The 23,152-nt window shown below is 40.9% G+C and overlaps 1 protein-coding gene across 3 annotated transcripts in view; it reads right to left on the bottom strand.

Moving 5' to 3' along the window:
* Window positions 1-4,517: 4,517 nt before the first annotated feature.
* The window catches only part of PLEK (pleckstrin), a 49,733-nt gene continuing 31,098 nt past the window's right edge, over window positions 4,518-23,152 (bottom strand). The window contains exons 1-10 of one of the 3 annotated variants that reach the window (XM_085540944.1): window positions 22,481-22,692; window positions 20,964-21,108; window positions 14,475-14,630; window positions 10,748-10,929; window positions 9,831-9,922; window positions 8,953-9,137; window positions 8,034-8,138; window positions 6,840-6,923; window positions 6,094-6,163; window positions 4,518-5,871 (exon numbers count right to left, since the gene is read on the bottom strand). In XM_085540944.1, the coding sequence (XP_085397070.1) occupies window positions 5,732-5,871; window positions 6,094-6,163; window positions 6,840-6,923; window positions 8,034-8,138; window positions 8,953-9,137; window positions 9,831-9,922; window positions 10,748-10,929; window positions 14,475-14,624 (1,008 nt within the window). In that variant the 5' untranslated portion in view covers window positions 14,625-14,630; window positions 20,964-21,108; window positions 22,481-22,692 and the 3' untranslated portion in view covers window positions 4,518-5,731. Of the gene's footprint in view, window positions 5,872-6,093; window positions 6,164-6,839; window positions 6,924-8,033; window positions 8,139-8,952; window positions 9,138-9,830; window positions 9,923-10,747; window positions 10,930-14,474; window positions 14,631-16,979; window positions 17,058-20,963; window positions 21,109-22,480; window positions 22,693-23,152 lie in introns of those variants that run through there. The other 2 variants (XM_032443697.2, XM_085540945.1) reach the window with 2 other exon arrangements.

Here is a 23,152-nt window from a genome sequence, read left to right as displayed (position 1 = left end):
CCCATAACCTTTGAGGAAGTGGAAAGTTCTATTTTGTATGCTCCACCTACCTTCCCTGATGTTGGCATACCATTTTGATGCTGCTACTCTTCTGTTTTCAGCTACAGAAGGAAACTTCAGGCACCCATCCCCCAGGATTCCTCACAGCTTCGTGGCCTCGCTGCCTTTCACCATTCTACCTACCCATTTCCCAGATGAGGTATTTTGAGAGAGTTCACAACATTTGTGTAGTGCAGAGCAAATACTTTGTCCTCTCCGCACACCCCAGCTCAAACCAGCCAGGTTTCTGTGATGAAAAGAACATTCCTCTGCTGCACAAAGCCTCCCCCAGCTGCTGCATTGCAACTAAACATCAAAACCTGCACCAAAGCTCAACCAGATACATCTTTTATTTCTGTATTTCCAAAATGACTGTGGTTTTAGAACCTCCTCACAGCCGCTCACCGCTGCAGAGCTCTGCTTTTGGAGGAAGAAGCAGTAAGTTCGGCTTTATTTTATCACAGCGCAGGATGTGGCTTAGGGCCACTGGCATTACAAGTCAGACTAATCTAAAAAGAAAGCACTGTTATTTTTCATTAACACAGTTTTCAGTTGAAAACTGTTCTCCTTTGTTGTCAGAATATCAGAATACACACGAAGTTTGCCTCCATCTTTTTTATTAAGACTCAAAAGGACACAATGAGGTCCTCCCTGAAGCTTTCTTTTCTCCAAGCTAAACAATCTCATCTCCCTCAACCTTTCTTCATAGCAGAGGTGCTCCAGCATCCTTTAGTTAGGATGATCTAGTGACAAGGTTTCACAAGTTCCTATAAACAGAAATATACCATAAATGGCTTTAATTGGCTCTCCTGTTTCTTCTAACGTATTGACCAAACTGGCTTTTCTAACCTACTTTTATTCTTGAAGATCACTGTTCTGTGGATATTTTTATCACTAAGTTATACTGCTCATTAAAATCACTCTTAAACACAACTCATCTATTGACACACGTCCTTAGAGATAAACACACTGGGAGCAGCTCAAATGCTTATATAGGGAAATGATCACGACACTCAGTGCCCGTGAAGTAACCAAACATCTACACATGGCACATAGATATGACGATGTTAGAGGAAATTTTTGCTCTTCTAGAAGGATGACTAAAGGACATGTGGTGTGTAGTAAGACTCCTAAAAATACCACCAGACATTTGTATTTATGTATCTGAATTGCATTCTATGACACCTAAAGAAATTGCCACAAGTTCTCCTAACTCTTTTTAAACTAGGAAGTGTAGTTTAAAATAGTTTTAAGAAGGGGGAGGTGGCTGGTGGACAGAGGAGAAAGGGGAAGCAGAACTAAACTATTTCAGCTCCAATTCTTTAATACACCAGAGTCAGGGAAGAGGTGGAAGGTCTCTGTGATAAACATATAGAATACCAATTAAATAAACAAACCTAATGAATTCCATCCCTTTGAACTGCTCCAACAAAAATCCTATTTGTTTCATGAGCATCTGCCTTTCATTCTTTTCCTCCCTTGTTCTCAGTTGTCTTCTTGTAATGTGATGGAGCATCAGAGGGAAATGTTGCCATCTTAAAGCCTGAATCTATGCAAGGAAGGGGAAGAGTTTTACTAAAAACTACCTCACTGAAAATGGAAGTCAGCTGAAGTATGAAAAGTGATTTTCTCCTCAGCTTTCTTATAGTCTTACTCTCTCTTCAACTAAACAGAAAGGGCAAAGAAAAAGGAAATCCACCAGAGCCAGAAACACAGAGGGGAAAGTCACAGTTCTGCTTCTGAACACTAAGCAAGAAGTTGTACGTTCTAATCCAGGAAAAAAAACAAAATGCTTATTTTGTCAGAAGTTCTATTTCAAGAAGTCCCATGAGTAACAACAACAGAAGCTTGGCTTCAGTCAAAGATTATCAAGGGTGTTCTCGGTTCAGTTGGCCTGCAAATTACCAGTCTCCATTTTAAAATGTAAAGGCATCCCTAAAATAAGCTATAGCATGAAAGGGCCATGAAATAACAATATTCAAATTATTTTCATGCATCACATTTGAACCCATACAACAGAAAATAAACAACCTGACAGATACACATGGCTGCATGTTGGCTGCCTTTCACATTCATTTTGCAAATCACCCAGAATTACATCTCATACTCTGTATTTCTATTTCCTTGTTCACCAATGGACATGTTCAAAGTTGGCAAGAGATGCTCTCTTCTTTTAGGCTCCAATCCACCAACTGCAGAGACCAGGAGCATTACAAGGCTCTCCTTTAGTGGCTGAGCAACGTGTGGTTGGCAGTCAAAGTCATCTGGAAAGGCAGCAGCACTTCATCATTCTGACCACTGACCCTCTATCACATGCTTTTTAAGTCTCTGTTGTGCTCCTCAGCATCACACGAGTCAAATGAGAAAGGTCACAGTTACTCAGGAACCACACTAGTAGTAGAGAAAGCAATGGACAGGAGCTCTATTCATAATCAATGCTTATCTGTGAGAAGCAGGGCTGAGTTTTCCATCCTGCACCCTGCTGCTGGAGGGATAAGATCCGGCACTTCATTCATTAATAACTGCGTACAGCCTAAACAATATAAACATAATTACTTATATAATCTGAAAGCAACCCTTCAAAACACAGGCTGTGTGAACAGCCTCGTATTTAAGCTTGGAAAGAAGCACTTTGCATATAAATGAGAGACGTTAGCAGAAATTCCAACAAGAAACAAAGGACTTTCACTTACTTTTCTCACTCTTTGAAAGTTCAGTCCTGTGTTCTTTTATGGCTCTAAAAACGAAAAACTAAATTCTTTTGACTCTCAAGAAGGATTCCTAAGGGGGACTTTGGTGCTGTCCAAGCCCAAATCACAGAAAAAATTAGAGATATATTACAAAGAGTTCACCCATATCCCTGTCTTACACTTAAGTAACATCTACAACCTTCTGAAGCTTTGGAGAACAGGTTAGTAAAAAAAACATCTGTTATTTAACATTTATAATAAAACAAAGGCTAAAACCACAAATAGGATTACTGCACGAAGGTGTTATTTACAGCATAGCAAGCACAGTTAGCAACTTGGTGTGGAAGCAAAGTATGGCAGCACACTAGATTGCACCTCAGAAGCCCCTGTCTTCCCCTCTTCCTTAAGAACAAACTTCACATAAATAAAATACACATTCTAATTTCACCCTGAAAACGAAGACAGAATGCTGTAACAAATACCACGAAGCAATAGGGGAACACTAACCTCACCCTTCAAGGAAAAGCCAGAACACAGAGAAAGTAAAAATGCTTTGAAAACCACAGCTGGAAACTCCTGAAGACAGAACTACCTCCAACTGGAGAGGGACAATTGGATCATGGGGAAAAGCAACACAAAAGCATACAACGAAGGTTGTAAATATAATCCTTCTCCTCAGTGGTTTCTTCTGCTTTCCTGTAGTCTATGACAAAAGACTAACTCATATTGAAAGGCAAAAAAAAAAAGTAATTAGGGTTGAAGTAGTATTTACTGAGTATGTGGAAGGATGATTTAAATGGAGGGTGAAAACAGCTGGAAGAAGCATGGATAATGAGCAACTGCTCATCATTCCTCCTTTGCTACGCTAAGCTGGGTGAGTTTCTGTTTTTCATCTTCCTGTGCTATAGGATATTTTGGGGTTAGTGAGATCTGAAGCAAAAATGAGCAGAAGCCACAAAACAATTATCAAACAAGCAGGGCTGAACAAATAGATTATCTTCTCTTCACCATGAGGCTTCCTTCCTCAGAATAACAGACCAGGCTTCAGCGATCCTGTCAGCTTCTATGAGATACAGGAAACGCCTGCTAGAAACCTATTTCCTCTATGTCCTAAATGGATGTGACAACACTGTCTGCCAGCCTGCTGCTTCAGCACAGCTGCATTGTCTGTTATTTCTAAGAAGAAACTCAGCTTATTAAAGAACAAGATCTGATCCTTTAGCAGAAGCAATTCAAGGAAGTGAAAGACACCAGGAGTGCTCTACCACACATAGGAGAAAATTACCCAGATTCAGCCCCTAGGACAAGAAGCTTCTTAAGCAAATCTGTGTTTCCTTTAGGACAATGGACACTCTGCTGTCTGCGCAAACAAGATGATGATACATTCATAACCTTCTCCTTCCAAATAGGGAAAAAAACCAAAAAACTTATCAGCAATCTGTTACTGTACTTACAGCTTCCCATTTTGCAGGATAACCATATCAACCCAATGCAATGGATCACCAAAGTTTTGTTTTCATGTTACATCGAAGCACCGCATGCTGGGAGATTATCATCACCAAGCTGGTCCAACAGACCAAGGCACAGTCCAGATGCCAAGCTACTTGTACTACTTCTTTACCAATACAGCAGCTTCGTGTGATAATACAGCTTCCATGAACCAGATGAAGTTTCTTCCTGAACATCATTCAGAATACCCTAAGCTGAAGTAGCAGCTTATCCTGGCTCTGTTTTCATAGCATATGTGCAAACAGGGTATATACATGTATAATGACACAGAACTAAAGATAAGCTTTAGAACCATGTTTATTTCTTAGTTTCAAGAAATCTGAATAAGAGTGCTGAAGAAGATTACTTAAGGATAAGGAAGCTAATTTATTTATTTATTTTAAGTTTACTTGCACTCAGACATCTGTATGCAACAGGAACAGGCTATGTGCAGAACCTCACGTGTTTAACTCCAGTTCTTGCTTAATGTTTGAAGACTTGGAAGTTTGAGGCATATAGTACGACAAAAACCAAAGATTGATCAGGTAACCTGACACCATCAAATGACACTTCTCTAATATGACTTAAAGCACAGAGACAAGCATCGCATATATTTCTGTAGGTTAAGAAAGACTCTAATCAACAACTCAGTTGGGAATTCAAGGAATGAATGGATCCTTCTCTCCCTGAAAGATTCTTAATTCTTAATTCAAATACATGACACTTAATTCAAGTACATGACACTCCAGCAGCTGCACTGGAGATCAAAATGAAGTAAAACAACAGTCCTGGAGCAGATTCTTTTGGAGAAATTGAGTGAAGGTTGAAATGAAGCGGGTACAGAAAAACTGAGATTGCTTCATGTTTGCAAAAACACAGGCAAAGATTTTTCCTGCATGGATACTCACTGCTGTCATTGATCTGTACATGCTTTCTGCATAGTGCTACCACAGTTGTCTGATCTCTTCCCTTCCTTAACACTGAAGGATTATAAACGTGTGGGTCACATTTCCAAATAAGGTTTCTTTCCTTAGCTCTACTGCATTACTTGGATAGCTGAACACAGCAGTAGAAAGATGGGCTAGTAAAGAAGAAAGCGTGAAGTTCACCTTGGGAATCCTTTATTAGAAAATACTCAGACACACAGAGACTGACGCATAAGTGGCTATTCCTTATGTACAGACAGCAACATGATCCTGTCCTGTTAATGGTGAAATTCTTGCTATCAGCAGTGGCAGCAGGGAAAGGCATAAGATATAACCTTCCCAACGTATACTGAATGCTACAGGAAGCACACACTAATGTAACATATTCTACGCTATAATTTAGTAAGACACTTTCCACTTCTTTTGTGGTAGTGCCCACTACAGAAGTGAAACTTACTCTACGCCCCCAAACCCACAAGCCTTAGGAGGCTTTTCTGGTTGCCACTACTTTATCTCAGTGAAAAGCTAGAATTCCCATTTTGTTTTGAGCAATCAGTTTCAGTTGTCCTTCTTGCTGGTGGATCATCTTCACTTCCCAGTCCTAGCAACTGCCTGAATTGCTTTGATCCACTCTGTACGCTCTGCAGATGAAGCTGCTTGCAAGTAATAGTGAATTTCACTTGCTGTGATTATCTCAAACAGGTTGTTTTCGACGTCATACTTCTTGGCTACGGGGAAGAAATAAGGAAGTCAGTTACAAATGATCACAGTCTTGCATTTAAAATGTTCCTTTCTCTACAGTCTGTAAAGAAATTTGCTTATCACTTATTATTATAATATATATATTATATTTATATTTGCTTATACTTATTATATCACTTGTGATTTTTGGCAGATGGAAAGAATGCACCAAAACCCTCTAACACAGCTCTTTCACTCCGGTTCCTTACAGTCTGGCATATCTTCCACTGCAGTCACCACGCAGCCCCTCAAGTGGATTGCTCCTAGAGGATCTTCTCCCTGGGAAAGACACAAACTCAATATAACACTCCTGAAACTGTTCACATCTCAGCAACTGACTACAACTCCACAATGGAAACAAAAACATTTGGTGACTCAGCACGTCACCTTAGATAACCAGGGATCCTCAGTCAGTGTGATTTGAAAGCTAGGGGGCATTCACAAACCTGTAAATAAGTAAGAAATCTCCCTTGGAATTTGGAATTTAGGATCCGCAGAGTATTTTGCATGTCCTTAATAATGGTATGGAAAGAATATAAACCTTGTGCCAACGACAAGCTTTACTCTTCATGATGAAAAGGAGGTTAATTAGAAAGTAGATCTTAGAAAGTTTTTATTTGCTTTACTAGAATAAAAAACCAAAGAACAGCCGGCGCTGTTACAACTTTGACTTCTTCCTCCTCTCATGCTACAAGACTGTGACAGCCAAAACCATCGTTCCCTCTTGCTTTCCCAGAGAGTGGCCAGGTAGTGTGAGCACAAATTGTCCCACTGTCCTGCCTGGCTTTTTCTACCACAAACTCCAAAGCAAATGCTTCACTCCTATTTCTAGATGAGGGCAGCCTGAAAAGCAAACAAACTAAAAACTAACCAAGCAACAACAAAAAACACAACCCCAAAGCAAAACTGCCAAACAAACAGAAAAATAATTCAAAGTTGACCAAGTATGTCTTACTCCAGCAGGATCATAGTAGTGAAGATATGCAGGATCCTCTCTTAAAACAAACTTCCTCACTTTCCAGTTTTTCCTCCGATGCCCCTAGAAAAATACAAGAACAAAAAACGGCATGAGCTGCCCTCCCTGCAAATGCTTATGGCCAGCTGTGCTGTGTGATTAAAGGGGGAAAGATGATATGTTTGGACAGGAAATATTCACTGGAGTACAACTTGGGCCTCGGCTTCCTGTATTCCACTACAGTTCATCTGGGCCAGCTGGTCACCTTACAGATTCCTACTAGTCACACAGACCCTAGGTACACATAGACTACATCCAGCTCATCTAGTTCTGCCTTTTGTTCTTCCTGGAAGATAAGAAATTTCCCTTCCAGCACATATAACCAACCTGACATTCCCAGCCTGAACATGATGAGTCACCAGTAAAGCTGCAGGGAAGACAGACTGGGTGACATCCCAGGGAATCAGATCGGGAAGCATTTCAGGAAGCTGAAACACTGACTCATTTTACAGCATTCACAATGTAACTGTAGCAGCATGCAACACCATTACACAGCAGGTCTAGATTTTCCCCATCCATCACTCCAGTCTTGAAAACACACCACCAGCAGAAGTAGTGGCACCTACCGTGAGCCACAGTTCAAGAGGGTGACTAAATAGAAATTAATTAGTGAACATCATGACTCATTTCCTCTTGGCATTTCATAATATTAGTTTCTCAACTAACTATTGCTGTTTGCAATACTAGCCGGGCTGAGGTGAATGTGACAGGGTAAATGTTAGCAGAAAGGCTCAGACCTCATTTCTTCTGCTGCTTTTGAGTAAAATGGTTGAACAAGAGAAATACAAGTGAATACTACCAAATGTTCCCAACTGATACTTTCTGGTTTCCTTCATGGCACCAGACTTCCAGAAGAAGAAGATAGCCTTGCTAAAACACGTACTTCAGCATTCTGTTGTATCTAATTTAAACATTAAGCTATCTTGTTCTCTACTAACAGCAATAAGTCTTGCAACTCTGATCAGAAGTCCTGCTGCTGTGGAAGGGTTCTTTGTGTAAAAAGGGAGACAGAGGTAAAATCTATTGAAGGAAGACATGGCAGAGGCTTATTTTTCTCTTCTTTAAAGCTTTTAAGGGGGAAAGAATAATCCTGTATCTATCCCAATGAGAGGCTAGAAGGCGTGCAGTACCAACCTGTTTTAGTAAACATCCTTGTTTGACTATCACGCCTCTGAATTCTTCTTTCAGGACCACATCATCATCACTAGAATTCCCCTCACAGAAAAATCCGCTGTCAGGCTGCATGATCACAAGAGAACATTAAATAGTTATACAAATGGTACACATTTATACATAATGTATGAGTGTGGCTTCTCTGCCTTCCTTCCACTTGGTTTTTGATGCCTAAAAAAACCCAACTCTTTTACTGAAAAGCATTCCAGTAAAGTTGAGGACCTCTTCATGTCACACTGAAAGCTTTTCAGCTTGAGGACTATGAAAACAGATCTTTGGGCATCTGAAGAGAGCTGGAGCACCTACATGCATCACAGTTCACATGAAGCAAAGCTGACACAGCCAATACACTTCAGGCTGCCCATTCCCCAACTCAATGGACTGATATGAAGAAATAAACTGAAAAGGCTGGGTAAGCTACCCAGGACAGGGGTTATGAAGTAGATATTGAAAACTTTTGGTTCTTTGCAAGCTCTGCATGTGTACTGAGTCACATCTGATGGCCTTGAGCACAGAAATGTGTTTCCAGCTTGAGCTGCTCTGAGAAGCCTCATGATGATGAATTACTCTCTTCCCTTCCACTGAATCATCATCAGGGGAGCTGGTGGCCAAGCCTCGCTTACTGCTGAAATTACTGGGAACAAAGTCCAAGTTAAAAAGAAAGCAGTTTGATCTCTGTACTCAGTTCACGCAGAGCAACAGAAGTGACCTTGCAAACACTGAACTGAGACAGTTTATTCTGAGCATCACACAGAGAAAGATATTTAACATGGAATTCTCAATTTCTGACAACTTTTCCTCCAGGACTTAAGAAATAAGGCTCAAGCCTGAGAAGAGTATCTGCAAACCAGAAACAAAGGTAAATCAGTACAACACTCACAAAGTAGTAATAGGCATCGCTGAGATCCAGGAAAGGGGTATCTGACAGTCCCTCAGCTGCAGCCTTGGATGTATCTCCTGCAGGCTGTAGGTAGCCTTCACTCAAGAGAGAGGAGGCAAGCATGAGGCCTTCTTTGCGATTTCGGATGGAGTTGCTAGACACCAGCCAGTCAATTACAGCAGTGCCTGGTTGTAAAGGAATTAACAAGATGAATATCAGCCGCAAACTAAGACAAACATACAGAAACCTGATATTAAAAAAATAAATAAATAAATAAACACCACCACCACTAGCAACTCCATTCCATCTAAACATAAATTTCCTGAACGATATTCTCAGGAGAAAAGAGCTGGGAAAAAATGTAGGGATGAGCTGGAAAACTTCAGCAGGAGGGACTGGAAAAGCACTAATTATAGCCAAGCCTGGAGAAGACATTCTTTCAAGCTTCAGTGTTACCAATGCAGTGTTGTAGAAAGAGGTTGACATGCAAGCTTAGCATCCACTGATTTGACTTGGAGCAGGAGAGGAATTAAAACATGACATAGGCTTGTTGTAGAAAAAAAATAAATAAATCGGTGAGAAACAGATCTTCTGGTATTGTTTCACACAGCTTTCTAGAAAGATCTATTTCAATCTTACTGGCACTCATTTGATTTTCTCGTCTTCACTGTGACTGCATCTGAACACTCTCAAGCTCCATCCTTTGAGCACATCCCGCAGTGGTCAAGATGACCTCTGCCAGGCTTTCCTCTCAAACTCTCTTCACAGACTGTACTCTGAATAGCTTAGAGCTGTTTTAGTCTATCTTTAGACTCTTAGTCCTGTGCTCTTTTTATTGAATGAAAAAAAAAAACCAACACAGGACAAGAGCTTCTTACCTGTAAAGCAGTGATTGAACACTTTTTTATCTTTTTCCAGCTTCAATTCCTTTATTCCCTTTTCAGGATCTTTCATCGAGAGGTACAAAGCACTGCACATAAAACAAACAAAAACTGTTAGCATATAAAAAGCTATATCCAGCTGTTACCAAAATATTCTTCCATAGGACCTTCATATTTTGCTAGCATAGTGCTCTCTGCAGTACTACAGCATGGCTTAGTACTTTCCTCCTGCAAAGCCTTCTATGCAAAGCATGGAGGTTTCATCATTGCTATCACAAATACAAGAATGGTGCACAAAGGGCTCACCATTAATTGCCTCCATTTTGAGACTGTTCCAGCTTGTGATGACTATAGTTTGAACAAAACCCACTGTGGAGACTCTTTGAACAGAAAGCCTGTGACTGGGACATACCTAAAGCCTATACGCTCTCAGAGGCCCTGAGTAACCTCAGTGACTCCTGATCTAACTTCCTCCTACCATCTGCTTTTCACTTGCTCAAAGCTAATTCCCTGAGGTTCTGAAATGAGAAGGACACACTAAGCGTCCCAGGATAAATTCTTCAGCTTTTTATTCAGTCAAGGCAATCCTCTGATGAATCCGGTGAAGACACTTAGTTGGACCTTTGCCCCATGTTGTTTCACTGTCCTCTAAAAAGGACCACAGGCTCACTTGTATCTTTGTAATTGCTGCCCAGAAACAAATATCACATTGACCCGTACTGACAAACAGACTGCTGCTTGTGTGTGCCCTTTATATCTCCTTCTCCCTTTGCCAGTTCCAAACTCTCTAACAGCACTCTTTTCATCATGCAAAACCCACTGCTAACAGCGTCCCAGAAATCAAATAAATACGAAAACATTTTTTACACTGAATTCTATGCTGTAAACAGAGGAGCAGAGCTACAAGAACATACCTCAAGTTGATTGTTTCAGGCAGTCTGATGGATTTTCTTGTGGATTTCCTGGCAAATCTTTGGCCTCCATCTATGCACTGAATTGCCTTTCTGATATCCCTTACCCAAGCATCTCTTTCTTCCAGGTAAGAGGCTTGAAAAAAGTGGTCCTGTTGCTTGGCCACAGTGAGCTTGAAGACAAACTGGGAGGACAGACAATGATTTTTCAAGTTACTTTAATGTGGCTGGTTGGGTACGATAAATCTGGTGTCACCACAGCATACAGTTTACCTAGGAGGCTTTGGAGAGTGCCTTAGAGCCACAGACAAAATAATTCTGAAGAAAAGCATAGACAGGCAGTACAGACAATGGACTTCTGTTACTTTCCAGCTAGAGCAAACATCAGCACAAGTGAGTGGCACTGATATAGCTGATTTGCTGGGAAGTCCAACATAGCAGCAAAACTGAAGTACCCATCTCCTGCAAACTTACATTGGTGTAAACCTGTCTTACTGTTTAGAGATGTGGTCAGTCTAGAGGACGAAAAAACAAACCACACCATATTGCTCAGTGGGAAGAAAAGAACAGTCCCATCAGGGAGCAGCTGCACATGTTTGCAGTCTAGCACACTTCTAAGAGTTTGGTAGGGAAGTGATAAATCCAGCTCTTAGATACACATCTAAGTGTACACATACCCTCAACACACTGGATGTTGTGTTGAGGGACATGGTTTAGTGGGAGCTATTGGTAATAGGTGAATGGTTGGACTGGATGATCTTTTAGGTCTTTTCCAACCTTGGTGATTCTACGATCATGATCACCGCCTCTCTAAGTACACTGACCCCATTGGAAAGCCTGTATTCCCACAACATGAGAGCAGATCTTTTAAAGGCAGGACTAGGTAGACTAAAAAAATGCAACACCAACTTGGAAAAGAAAAAACCCTCAAAGTTCAGACTGTTTGATCCTGGTTTCATCTTTTGGATGGAAAATCCAGGTCAAATTACTCAGTCAAGAGGGCTTCCATTTCCTCTAAAATACAACTCCCCATAAGAGGAACTGTTATGTTTTCCATATTTGTACAAGAATAAGAAGGCTCAGAAGGCATCCAACTGAAAACATCAAGCTAATAAGGGAGCAAATAGCATGGATCCATAGGGACAAGCATAGACTATCATCAAGGGGCACAGAGTAGTGGATCTACAGCAATGAAATCAAGACTCTGAGTGATTCCATTGAATCATTGGCTGTCTCCAATCCTAGAGGTGAACAAACCCCTTTCTGGAGATGTATATCTATTTGTGCTTTTAAGCAAATTAGAGCATTAGCTTGAACTAAACACCAACACTTTAGATAAATGAATCCCACTATAAGGAACCATATACGATAACACCATCCAAAGGAAAAGAGAGGAAGAAGGAACATAGCAGAATTAACATCACACTGAGCAACAATAAAGATTCAGATCAAGACCAGTAAACACTGATAAGTACATTCAGCCTTTTGGGAACAAGCTTTATCTGTTTAATAAATCCAAGATTACTTCCTTTCCCCTCAACATCTACTTTTTGCAACTGATTTACCAAACTAAGTGTGCTGGTGATATGCACCCTTGAGGTTTCAGACTATGTCACTGTACTGGGGCCTACCTGACTCAAACAGCTAAAATCAGACCAGATGAATATGGAAGTCTGCTCACAGCTCGATATTCCCTGCCCCAATGTGAACTCAAATAAGACTAGACTTAAAATAAAACTAATGAGAATTTTCCAGCTTCTTACCCTACAGAAGTCTTGACCCAAAACTATACTGCCATTTTTAGAGCTATGAATGCACACAGGACACTATGAACCAGAATAATTCCCATAAACAGCACAACTGTACGTTTTAGCATGCGATTAACTAGAATGCACAATTCAATATGGAGGTCTTGAATTCAGCAGCATAATAAAGATGTAAAATATAAAAAAAAGTAGAGTTCCTATGTTTTCAAGGAATATAAGCAGTAATTTAATCATGTTGGGCAGTAACTACTAGTAAGAGCAATCCCAATAACAGCACCACTTGTGTGAATGAGTATGGTGTAGTTTTGAGTGTTTGAGAAGTGCAAATTTGCAGAGAATGTACATCTTCAGCATTGCTGGTCTATGGACTTGCAGAGGGATCTCACTGACCTAACAAAGAGGATCAGCTCCACCAGCTAATGAAGTCACTGGGATCACTTTCACTAACTTCAACAAACTGCATCAAATCTTACCTCTGAGAAAGCACACCCCTTGTCTTTCTGATCTGACACCAAAAACTTCAGAATCCCCTGCCTATTTTAGGAGTGCACGTGCAACCACCACAGAACAACAGTGATTTTATCAGGACTTAAACCACAAAGATAACTGTCCAGAAAAAAAACGCTTAAGGTCTAATATTGTGTTATAGGATCTGATACTCCAGAACATAGTATCCTCTTCCCCACGTATTGAGCAAGGAGAGCTGTACAAAGGGTTATTAATTAGATAATGTAGGGACAGTTTCAAACTGGCAGAATTAGAACCAAATGTGCACAGATATACTGTGTTCCTTCATTTGGTTATTTAATGATCTTGCCCCGTGCTCTTGTCCCTGGATGTAACTATACTTCACCTTTATTGTTCAGGGTTTGCAAAAGGGTTGAGGTCAAGTGCAGTAACACAGAGCTCTGGGCTTGTACATATACTTGCTGAAGCAAAGGCCATATCCAAAGCTGCAGGGGTTAACAGTAAGGCTCGCCCAGCCTTGCCAGAGTGCAGAAGCTGTCAGCAAGAAGGAGCAGATGGTTTTGATCTCAAATGTTTCTGAATCAACAGAATGCTCCCCCTTGCCAGCTCAGCAGTATCTATGATGAGGATGGGATAAGGATGCACTAACATAAAATTCTCCTTCCAGACACAGCAGTATAGTCTCCACCTGGTCTAAATGTATTATTCTTTGATCACAGAAATCCTGTTTTACCAGCACAATTTTTTCAGGAACCCCACGACACAATAAGTATTCTTTTCCTGTCTTATTTTCTCTCAAAGAAGACTTTGAATTTATTAATATCATGATCTGTGCATCTGATTGGAAATCTGGGCCTTACCCATTTGCTTGCTATGCTTGCCCACAGAGTGACCAGATGCATAGCGTCATTTAAAATAACTCCTCCAAATCAGTTTGGGTTTTTCACTGAGTAAACCTGTAGTTCTTAGTCATAGGCAAAAGCTCTACACATAACCACACAACATGCAAATAAAACAGACCATATGAATATGAACTACCTGACCTCATGTACTTACCGAATGGTAATGAAACAGTTTGGAATTGCAGCTTTTTTAAGAGCATTTGTATCACAGCATTTATGTCGCTCCCATCCAAGCAAGCCAGTCAGTGCTCTTTGGCCATAATTAAGCTTTTCCAGAGCTCATGAGACAGCTTACCACAGTTTGATTCTGTGGCTATTAGCACCATGAAAATACAATTTAGATCTACTAGGATAGAGTCAGAAACCCCCCCAAAAATGCTTTCTGAACTGCTCCCCTTGAAATATCCTGAGTTGTTCCTCAAGCGGTCAAACCTTTCAAACACTACAGAAGTCCAAGCCTGCTTGTGACCCCTTCTGAGAGTGATCACCAGGATATGTACATAAGAAATCTGATGACCAGCCTTGTGTCCTTTTAAGGCCTTCAGGAGTTTAAGTACACTGTCAATCATAGTTATTAGAAAAAGAAGTACTCACCATTCTTTTGCCAAAATCTTGGCATGGGCTGTTGATGGTGCTTCCTCTTAGTGGAATCATCCCTTTGGGGCTGCTGTCAGACTTCCTCTTGTAGAATTCAATTCCATCTTCTAAGAGAACAACCCACATCGGCTTCCAAGTATTAAACATGCTACCCTGCATTGAGAAATCACTGTTCACATTATGTCCGTTGAAGACATGATCTCCCACGGAACATCTGACTCTAAATTAACTATCATGTCTCAAGGGGAATGCTAAACCACAACTGCACTCAGGGAGACCTGAGAGCAGCCTCTCAGTATCTGAAGGGAGGCTGTAAGAAGGAAGGGGACAGACCCTATCACTCTGCTGTGATAGGGCAAAGGGCAATGGTTCCAAACTAGAAGAGGGGAGATTTAGATGGGATATAAGGAAGAAGGTTGCTTTAACAATAAAAGCGTCTAGGCAGTGGAAGAGGTTGCCCAGAGATGCAGTAGATGCCCCAACCCTATTGATTTTCAAGGCAAAGCTAGGCCAGGCCCTGGGTAATCTGATCTAGCTGTAGCTGTCTCTGTTAAATGTGGGGGATTTTAACAAGGTGAGCTTTAATGGTCCCTTCCAACTCAAGTGATATGATGATTTTAAGTTTGCAGAGGATTTCTTGACTTAAGCAAATAGTAATAAGTAGTTTAAGGTTCTTAGGGTGCAGATCCCTAACTGCTGTGGTGAGAATTTGAGGTGCTTCAATTCATCTCTTGAAGTTTTTACTTCCTGTTTCTTAATACCAGCTTTTAGACAAGAGAAATATAGAGAAAGACAGGGCTAGAACCTACATATAGTGAAATAAATGGCCAAAGTCTCTGGAATTCAAAGAGGAACAGTCTTTTTCCCTATGCTCAGTTAGCATGATTAAGTGCTAGTATTATTAAGGATGTGGTGCTCCAGCCAGCTCAGCTCCCTGGTCCTGTTTGCAAACTGCTTTAAGAACAATCACAATATCTCAGACACCTAAGTGACTTAACTTCTCAGCCAAATGAACATTTATGTCTGCTGAATATCAACAGCTTCTTTGAAGAGTTACTGAAGAGCATCAGACATACACGGGTCCTGAATTCTTTGAAAACAGTGGTTGTCCTTAGTCTTTCCAGCACAGAAACCCCAGTTTATCCTCCCCTGAAGGAGGTCTGAATCAGATCTTATATTCAACTACACAGTAAAAAGGGAAGGCTGTCAGCAGAGGTGTTACTAAGAATGGGACCTGCTTCCAGCCTCTGCAGCCCTCATTGGAGGCAGAAGGTTCCCAACAAGTGAATGCTACCTTCCAAAGGGAAAAAAAAAATCCCTGTGCTGGGGGCTCTCTAAAAACCCATCTGAACAAGGAGTTACAGAGAAGAGTCTCACTTGGATATGGATTGCACATAGGGATTGAATGCTGTTTCAACACAACATCAAAACAAACTCAGTTCAGCAAGGACAGAATCACCTATGAGCTCATTACAGAAATGGGGCACAATTTCCACTTCTCTGTTGCTACTGAAACAGTGTGTAGCAGCAATTTTCCATTAGCAGTAACCACAGAGAGACTGCTTGGGGACCCAGCACCCCCTGGAATGGTAGGAACTCACACTGGACATCTGCATGCATCTTTTCCCTGGCATGCCCAGACAGACACAGAATCCGGGCCCAAGTTTCCATCCATTCCCTTGCTATGGAAAATGGAGCAAGTGGCTCACAATCTATAAGTACCAGGCCACGAGAACTAGAGAGAACTGCAATCTACCATGAGTGAATTTGGTCATCTCCTTCCTCGTGGCAGCAGCAGTGCAGCTTTGAGATTACCATATGAACTTGCCTCCTTCCAGTGCCAATGGAAATAAGACTGAGGAGTGGCTTCTATGCAAGAGGGGCTGCAGATTAGAGACCTCCCCAGCCAGCAGCTCCAAGGAGTGGAATTCTGGTTTTGATGAACAGAGACCCCACAGCGGAGCTTCTCCTCCAGAACTGACTTGGTTTAAACTGCTGGGCACCAGACTGATCTCACTAAAGGTTTCAATAAAAGTTGTAACCTAATACTTGTGCACAGGACTGCACATGGTCCCACAAGCTCTCCCTGTTTTAGGGATAGCAGTGTGCTTCTCTAATACTTAACTCTCTGATAAAGCACAGCAGAATAGGCTCTGGTCATTTTGATCTGTTACCTATTTTTACCAAGCTTACAATCAAGGCATTTGTGTTTCTTAGTAAAATATATAAATAGATATTTTGACCCAGAAGCAGTGTAGGATAAACACAGAAATTCCTCATCATATAGCACTGTAACAATCAATATATAACTGCTAGCAGTCCTTCTGTAATCACTAGCATTACACTATTTTACTACTCACAGAACTGTTTTCACGTGTCACATTTTTAAGGAATAAAAGCCTTTTTAGTTTTAAATTAACTGAAACCAAAGTGCATTTCCCCACACTTCCCCAGCCTGTTCAGTCAGCTCTCTCTTCCACTCCGCCCAAGGCACCTGCTTACCTTCTTAACCAAGTAGCCCTCCCTTATGCGCATCGGCTCTCGCTCCATGTTGCAGGCAGTCCTGCTCTCAGGTCTATCAGAGCCAGCAGTTAAGCTCCTTTGGTAACAAACTCTGTGGGGTGGGGTTTTCTTTTTACAGTACAGCTGTGTCACTTTCACAAGTTCCTCTGCCTGCTAATCACATGAAAACAAGCCCATTTCCTCTTGCAGAGCGAGAGATAGGGAAACAAAGAAGCTCGAGTGTATTTATAGGTTGCCTCTGATAGAACAGGCAACAGCACAACAAAATGCTCAACTCTATCAAGCACCGCCAGCCTTGATGACAGTGTCCTCGGAAATTAAATGAGCACTTTAAAGCCTAATCCCAATGAAGAAAGACCACTCCAGAAATACATTAACTGTGGCAAAACAGTGGAAGGTCATGTATTGTATGGCTTCATGCTTACCAAAAGGACCTCTATAAGTTTCTAACTTGCTAGCTCTGTTGCTTCATCCCACCTTTGAAGCCTGATTCCTGAGGCACAAGCAGGTAGGGTTTGGCAGTAAGCAGGGAAGCCTTTGCTTGATTAATGATGCTGCGCCCTCTGCTGATATTAAAAAAAAAAGGATTTTAATACTAAGACTTCCCAAACTGGTTAGGTGTCAAAATATCACTTTCTACGAGCATCTTTTACTTGTTACACAGCCCATTTGGTAATGTCTGTTAAATAAGATAAAAACATGGGCTATTATAGCAGACACACTCCCGCTTTCCCATAAAGGAGGAAGGATGGTGTTACACAGAAGGCAATGAAGAAGCTGATGCACTGCCAAGAGCAATTCTGTCATGAACTAGATTCCAAATCACATTCACAGCTAAGCCCACTTAGGCTAGGGCTGACCCCAGGGTTAACTCAACCTCCGTCACTTGCAGAGGTCTTTTGACCTGACAGGGAAAAGGGCTGGAGCTTCCTCCAAATAGCAGTGTCATTATCACAATATAAAGAGGTCTGGGATGCTCCTCTGAGCTCCATAATCAGGTCAGCAATCTGGTTAGCTCTTTAAGAAGCTGCTGCAGTGTTCCTATCACATGAGGTCCACAGCCAAATGACCTGCTCCAAGCTCACTCAAACCATTCTCATCTACCTGCTGCTTATGTGATTGCTCCAGCCCCACTGTGATGTCTGGCATACTTCAGGACTTGTAGATCCTCCTGTGTAGTGTTTCTTCACTAAGTAATTCCTTTTGCTTTAAGAAGGGGAATAATTTCCTTTCATGTTGTTGTTTCCATCTTTTTCAAAGGTACACTTTTTTCCCGTTTGAGTGGATAACCAACAATATAAGTCCCTAACAATGACAACCCAAATATCTTTCACTGAGTTCCTGGAAGCCTATCTTTTTTAATGAAGATTTTAAGGACATAAAATATGTAGCTTGAAGATGAACACAAAAAACCAAGAACCAGCTCACAGTTTCTACTTCTTTCTCTTCCTTGCTGTCCTTTGGGCCTGAGAAAAAGAAAACCCCTTTCCCAGATGGAAGGGCTTATAGTAACAAAGACAGAGGAATCTGTCAGCATCTTTCTCTCTGCACAGATTTTCCCCTTGGCAGCCCTGCTCACCTGCTGCTCCTGCTGGTTCAGTGTTTATGCTGAGTCAGGAACAGTGTCCTCCATGATAAACTATGATAGAAAGTGTCCAGAGACTGTTCTTGGAAAAAGAACTGTCTATATGACCTTACATTAAGAAACAGTAGAAAAAGATGCTGACACCATCATTAACCAAAGGAAGCTCAGTTTCTCATTTACCTGTAAGAAAAGCTCCTAGAAATGTGCAAAATGAAATTATAGACACAGTGGCACCAAGCCAGTTACTCCAGAATTTACCGTTAGCTAACTATGCAATGCACTGTCAAAGCATGGAATTGGCTAGTATTAGCTGGAATCACCTTCTTTTATAACTTTCTATATATATAACAATATAACAATATACATATTTTCTCTCATCTTCAAAGGTCAGCTATTCCTTTTGTCCTTCTGGTTTAATTTATCACCCATTGTCACAGGGGAATCAGCATTTCACCTTGCCCAGATAGAAATGTGCTGATCAGCTAAGACACTCAAGCAAAGCACAAAGATCCTTAACAATGCAGTGGCTTGTATAAGGGACAGGGTGGACTGCCAATAAATTATGAGCTACTCCTAAAAAGCAGCACAAGACATAAGAGAAAGTCTATTTTTCTCGTGTCTCTCCAAAGAAGGGATGATTTCTGACAAGAAGATTGTAACTTGCATTGAATCTGCTGTAAATTACCCTGTTCTCATTTCTGTGCAAAGTAGATAAAGGTATGCAATGCTGGATTACATTTGCCACAATGGCACAGTCTGCAACAAAGCTCCATAGCCTAGCTCAGTTTGTTAGCAAGCTCCCATTCTTGCAAGGGAGATCTTGTGGCTCTAATTCTTTAGAATACCTTTCCTCCTGCCACTTCAGGACTCCCTCCTGCAAGCATTAACAAAAGAAATCATCTGCATTTATGCGAGTGAGGGATCTAGTTGAGAGTGATGTGAGTTTACACCAAGATCGTGGGCCATCTCACTGCAAATAAATGTGTAAGCTGCAAGGAATACTCAGTCTGTTACATCAGCTTTACTGCTCTGTGCCATCCTTGCACAACTTTTTTCCCAGTAAGTGTCATAAGCTCACTTCATCTGTAACAGAGCGGTTGAGTTCTCCAGAAATATGCAGCTCTCTAGCAAATCCAGCCAAATTTCCAGTAGAAATTAAATCAAACGCCACATACTCATGATGAATGTACATGAAAAACAATAGAAGTGGTTTACAAAGGTGATAAAAGTCCAGCCCAGCTGCCAGTAAAAGTAAAATCTTTTCTTGCTTCTACTCAGAAGCAGAGGTTTCAGAAGAATCACAGTACTGATCTGAGATCTGGTGAGTGCAAGTCTCAGCACAATTCACTCCATATGGCTTCACACATATGGCTATTTTAAGCAAATGAGAGATTGTGGCTTTACATCCACTTCTCAAAAAGAAACCCCAAACCAGGGCACTTCCAAATTCAGCATGATATTTAATAAGTAACCAAGGAGAAGAAAGCAGAAGTTTATTACCGGTGCTGTCTGTGTCACCTTGGAATCCAAATACTGCTTGTTCACTGTCATAAACAAGGCATCTTGTGCTGACCTCGAGGCACATTTAACATATTTAATTCTTGCAGAGCTGTGCAGCAGGATTAATGCACTAACAGGAAAATGGGAACTCCTGCATAAATGGTAATACTGAAAAGTTAATGCACTTGGCATGCCCTGCATAGAAAGATTACATAAGGTAGATTGAAAACACCAAATGGACTTCACCAGAATGTTTCCTAGGCAACTTGGACCAGCACGTAACATATACCATGGCTGGCATGCATATAAGCTCTGACTTGGCACAGAATACAGCCAATTTCATCTGCGGCTTAGATCAGTGATACATGTATGTGATGCAGCCAAAACACAAGAGAGAGGCGTAGGAGGGTAAAGCTGCAATGCGAGAAGACCTTTGCACTTCTGAAAAGAGAGATGAGGATGACTGAGCACACTGCCAGCAGATGACTTGAGCAAGCTTACTGCTCTCCTCAAGAGCATTAAAGGGCTCAACAGCACACACAAAAATGGTTCAGTATTCCCATCCCAGGGAAAGGGAATTAGCCTAATGTATATTACTGACCCTGGACAACAGGCTGGGAAGCCTCAGATGAGAGGAAAACAAAAAAGTAGACTTGAAAGACTGAAAAAATAAGTGGAAGGAAGAATAAATAAGTCAGTCCACCTGTACTATTAAGCTACTGCTGTGACTTCAGAGAATTGGATGTTGATTCAAGCCCAATGAAACATCTATTTAGTTTTCAGTCTTGTAAGGATCACCCCATTTGCTCTGTGCATACAGCAAAATCTACATTACCTCCTGGTAGGGGATGGGTTTCTCTAACTAAGACCCATCTTACCTCTCTCAGTGAGGATGATGCATGACACGACCCACAGCACCTCTACAGGAGCAGGCTGAAGTCAAGCCAGGTGGTCAGTCTATAGATCAGGATCGAGGGAGCTCATGGCTAGATAAGTCCATAGCAAAACTGAAGACCAGCACTCCTGCATATAGGGAAGACAGAAACTGAAAGTCCAGAGCTGAGCTGAAGTGGGGCTTGTGCAGAAGCTGGGATTAGAGGCTCCAAGCAACACCTTAACTGAAGCCCATTGAGGCAAGTAAAATGAGTAGCTATGTTTCAGCAAAAAAACTAACCTCCCAGAACAGCTTATGGAAGATAACTCCTCCCTTGTCATCTACATTGATAAAAAACACCTGGTAAGGTGAGATAAGTGAGAACACTAAAAGCAGGTGAAGTTATCAGATCAATAAAGACAGTGCTTATGCTTACAATTGTTTCTTCTTATAAATGCTTAACTTTTATTGTATTTCACTTCCATATGATAAAACAGTTACCTAGTCTGTGCATACATAATCTGTACTATGATGCTTTTAAAATCTTCCTTATCTTTGCAGTTTGTTTTGTTTCATTATAGTGGTCTGGAATAAAATCACAGCCTGAGCTGTGACCAGAGAAAGATGATCATGCAGGCAGAAATAACAAGGTGAAAAAAAACTGATTATAGATCTGACCTCTTGTGTACTTGGAAAACTAATTGCAATCAATGCCTTCAGCTACACACAATTTACTACAACATGATATGTCTGGCTCATGAGAGGAGTAAAACTGATCCCTGGCAATGGCCATTATTCTTCACACTGCTTTAAGTGATGCTATCAGGTTTCCCATGTGTAAGACCTCTGTGGTTTCTTACTGAATTACATTTAAACTCATAGAAGTGGGTATTGCTGCAAGCAAAATTTTCAACAAGCCACAAAGCACAGCAGTTCCCCGCAAAATATAATGGAAAAAGGGAAGTATTTTTCAATGATCAAACAAAACGAGGAAAAATGCACACATGGTCCTTTTTGAGCCATAAGGTTATAAGATATTTGTCTAAATATAGTAACTGCTTCCTTATCTGAACACGTTACTTGATACTTCCAATATATTTTCAAGACTATTCACTATTGCTTTAGACAATGGCTGGAGGGCTTTACCTAACTTTTGGCATCTTCAGGATCTTTGAAGTTAGCAAAGATCCAGGCAACAAATCTGTGGAGTTCAGTGTATGGTTTGTGATCAAATGCTGGCCCTCACTGCAGGAACTTAATACTTGATTAAATGTAACTACTTTTTGAGTAGATATCCTCCAGCAATACAAGGGTTTTAAGTGACTCACCAAATCCTTAACATTATGCTCATAAACTAACATTGATAATGCTGCTACTCATCAAACAAGGGAATTGATTTTGCTTTGGATTGAGTATTTCACTGGTTTCAGTGGGAGGGCCAATGACTGCATCGTTTAACAACTTCCCTCTACAACAGACCCTGCTACCACTAACTGCTATCAAAGATGAGATGTTACTTACAGAGCTTATTACACACAGTTTGAGATGAAGAGATCATGCTCTGCTCTTATTTTTCTTGGCTGCTGGCTGACCAAAATATGAAACCTATTCTTAGCTGGATAAGTAATTAAAGCAAATACAGTAAGATTTACATTGCATAAGTTTTCAGCAATATGTATTCTTTTGCTTACTGTTCAGATTTAAATTAAGAGACTAATAACATGCACACAGAAAGAAAAGCATCTGGGTAATGTCAGATCTTCCATTTGACTTATCAGTATCACATTTTACCACCACACATACCATCTCAGATCTAGAAAAACAAGAGTATTTCAGGCCTAGTGCAGTACGTAGATGAACTGGCTGTGAAATTATCCTAATGAAATCACGAAGAGTCATAAAGTCAAAAAATAGGATACTTTTTTTTGCCCAAATCCTGTGTCAACTGTGAGAACGTTGCAGTTTTATAAGTGTAGATGCAAAAGAGTGGAAAGGGAGCCTAAATCTTCTGCTCCTGGGTGAAAAAGTAATTTTTGCAAACTGGAACGAGATGGGCAGAGAGCAGAGAACTATAAATTACAACTTCCAGTTTCAAAGATCTTTCTCTTTACAGACGTGGTGCATTATGGTCATTTGTTTGTTTGTCTTTTGTTGTTGCCGTTGTCTGGTTCCTGTTTTTTGTTGGTTTTTTTT

The sequence above is a fragment of the Coturnix japonica genome, chromosome 3 (assembly GCF_054131305.1).
Source record: "Coturnix japonica strain WE chromosome 3, WE-NBRP24, whole genome shotgun sequence".
NCBI classification, from domain to species: Eukaryota; Metazoa; Chordata; class Aves; order Galliformes; family Phasianidae; genus Coturnix; species Coturnix japonica.
Note: the sequence above shows the minus strand (reverse complement) of the source record. Positions and strands in the feature narration are given on the sequence as shown.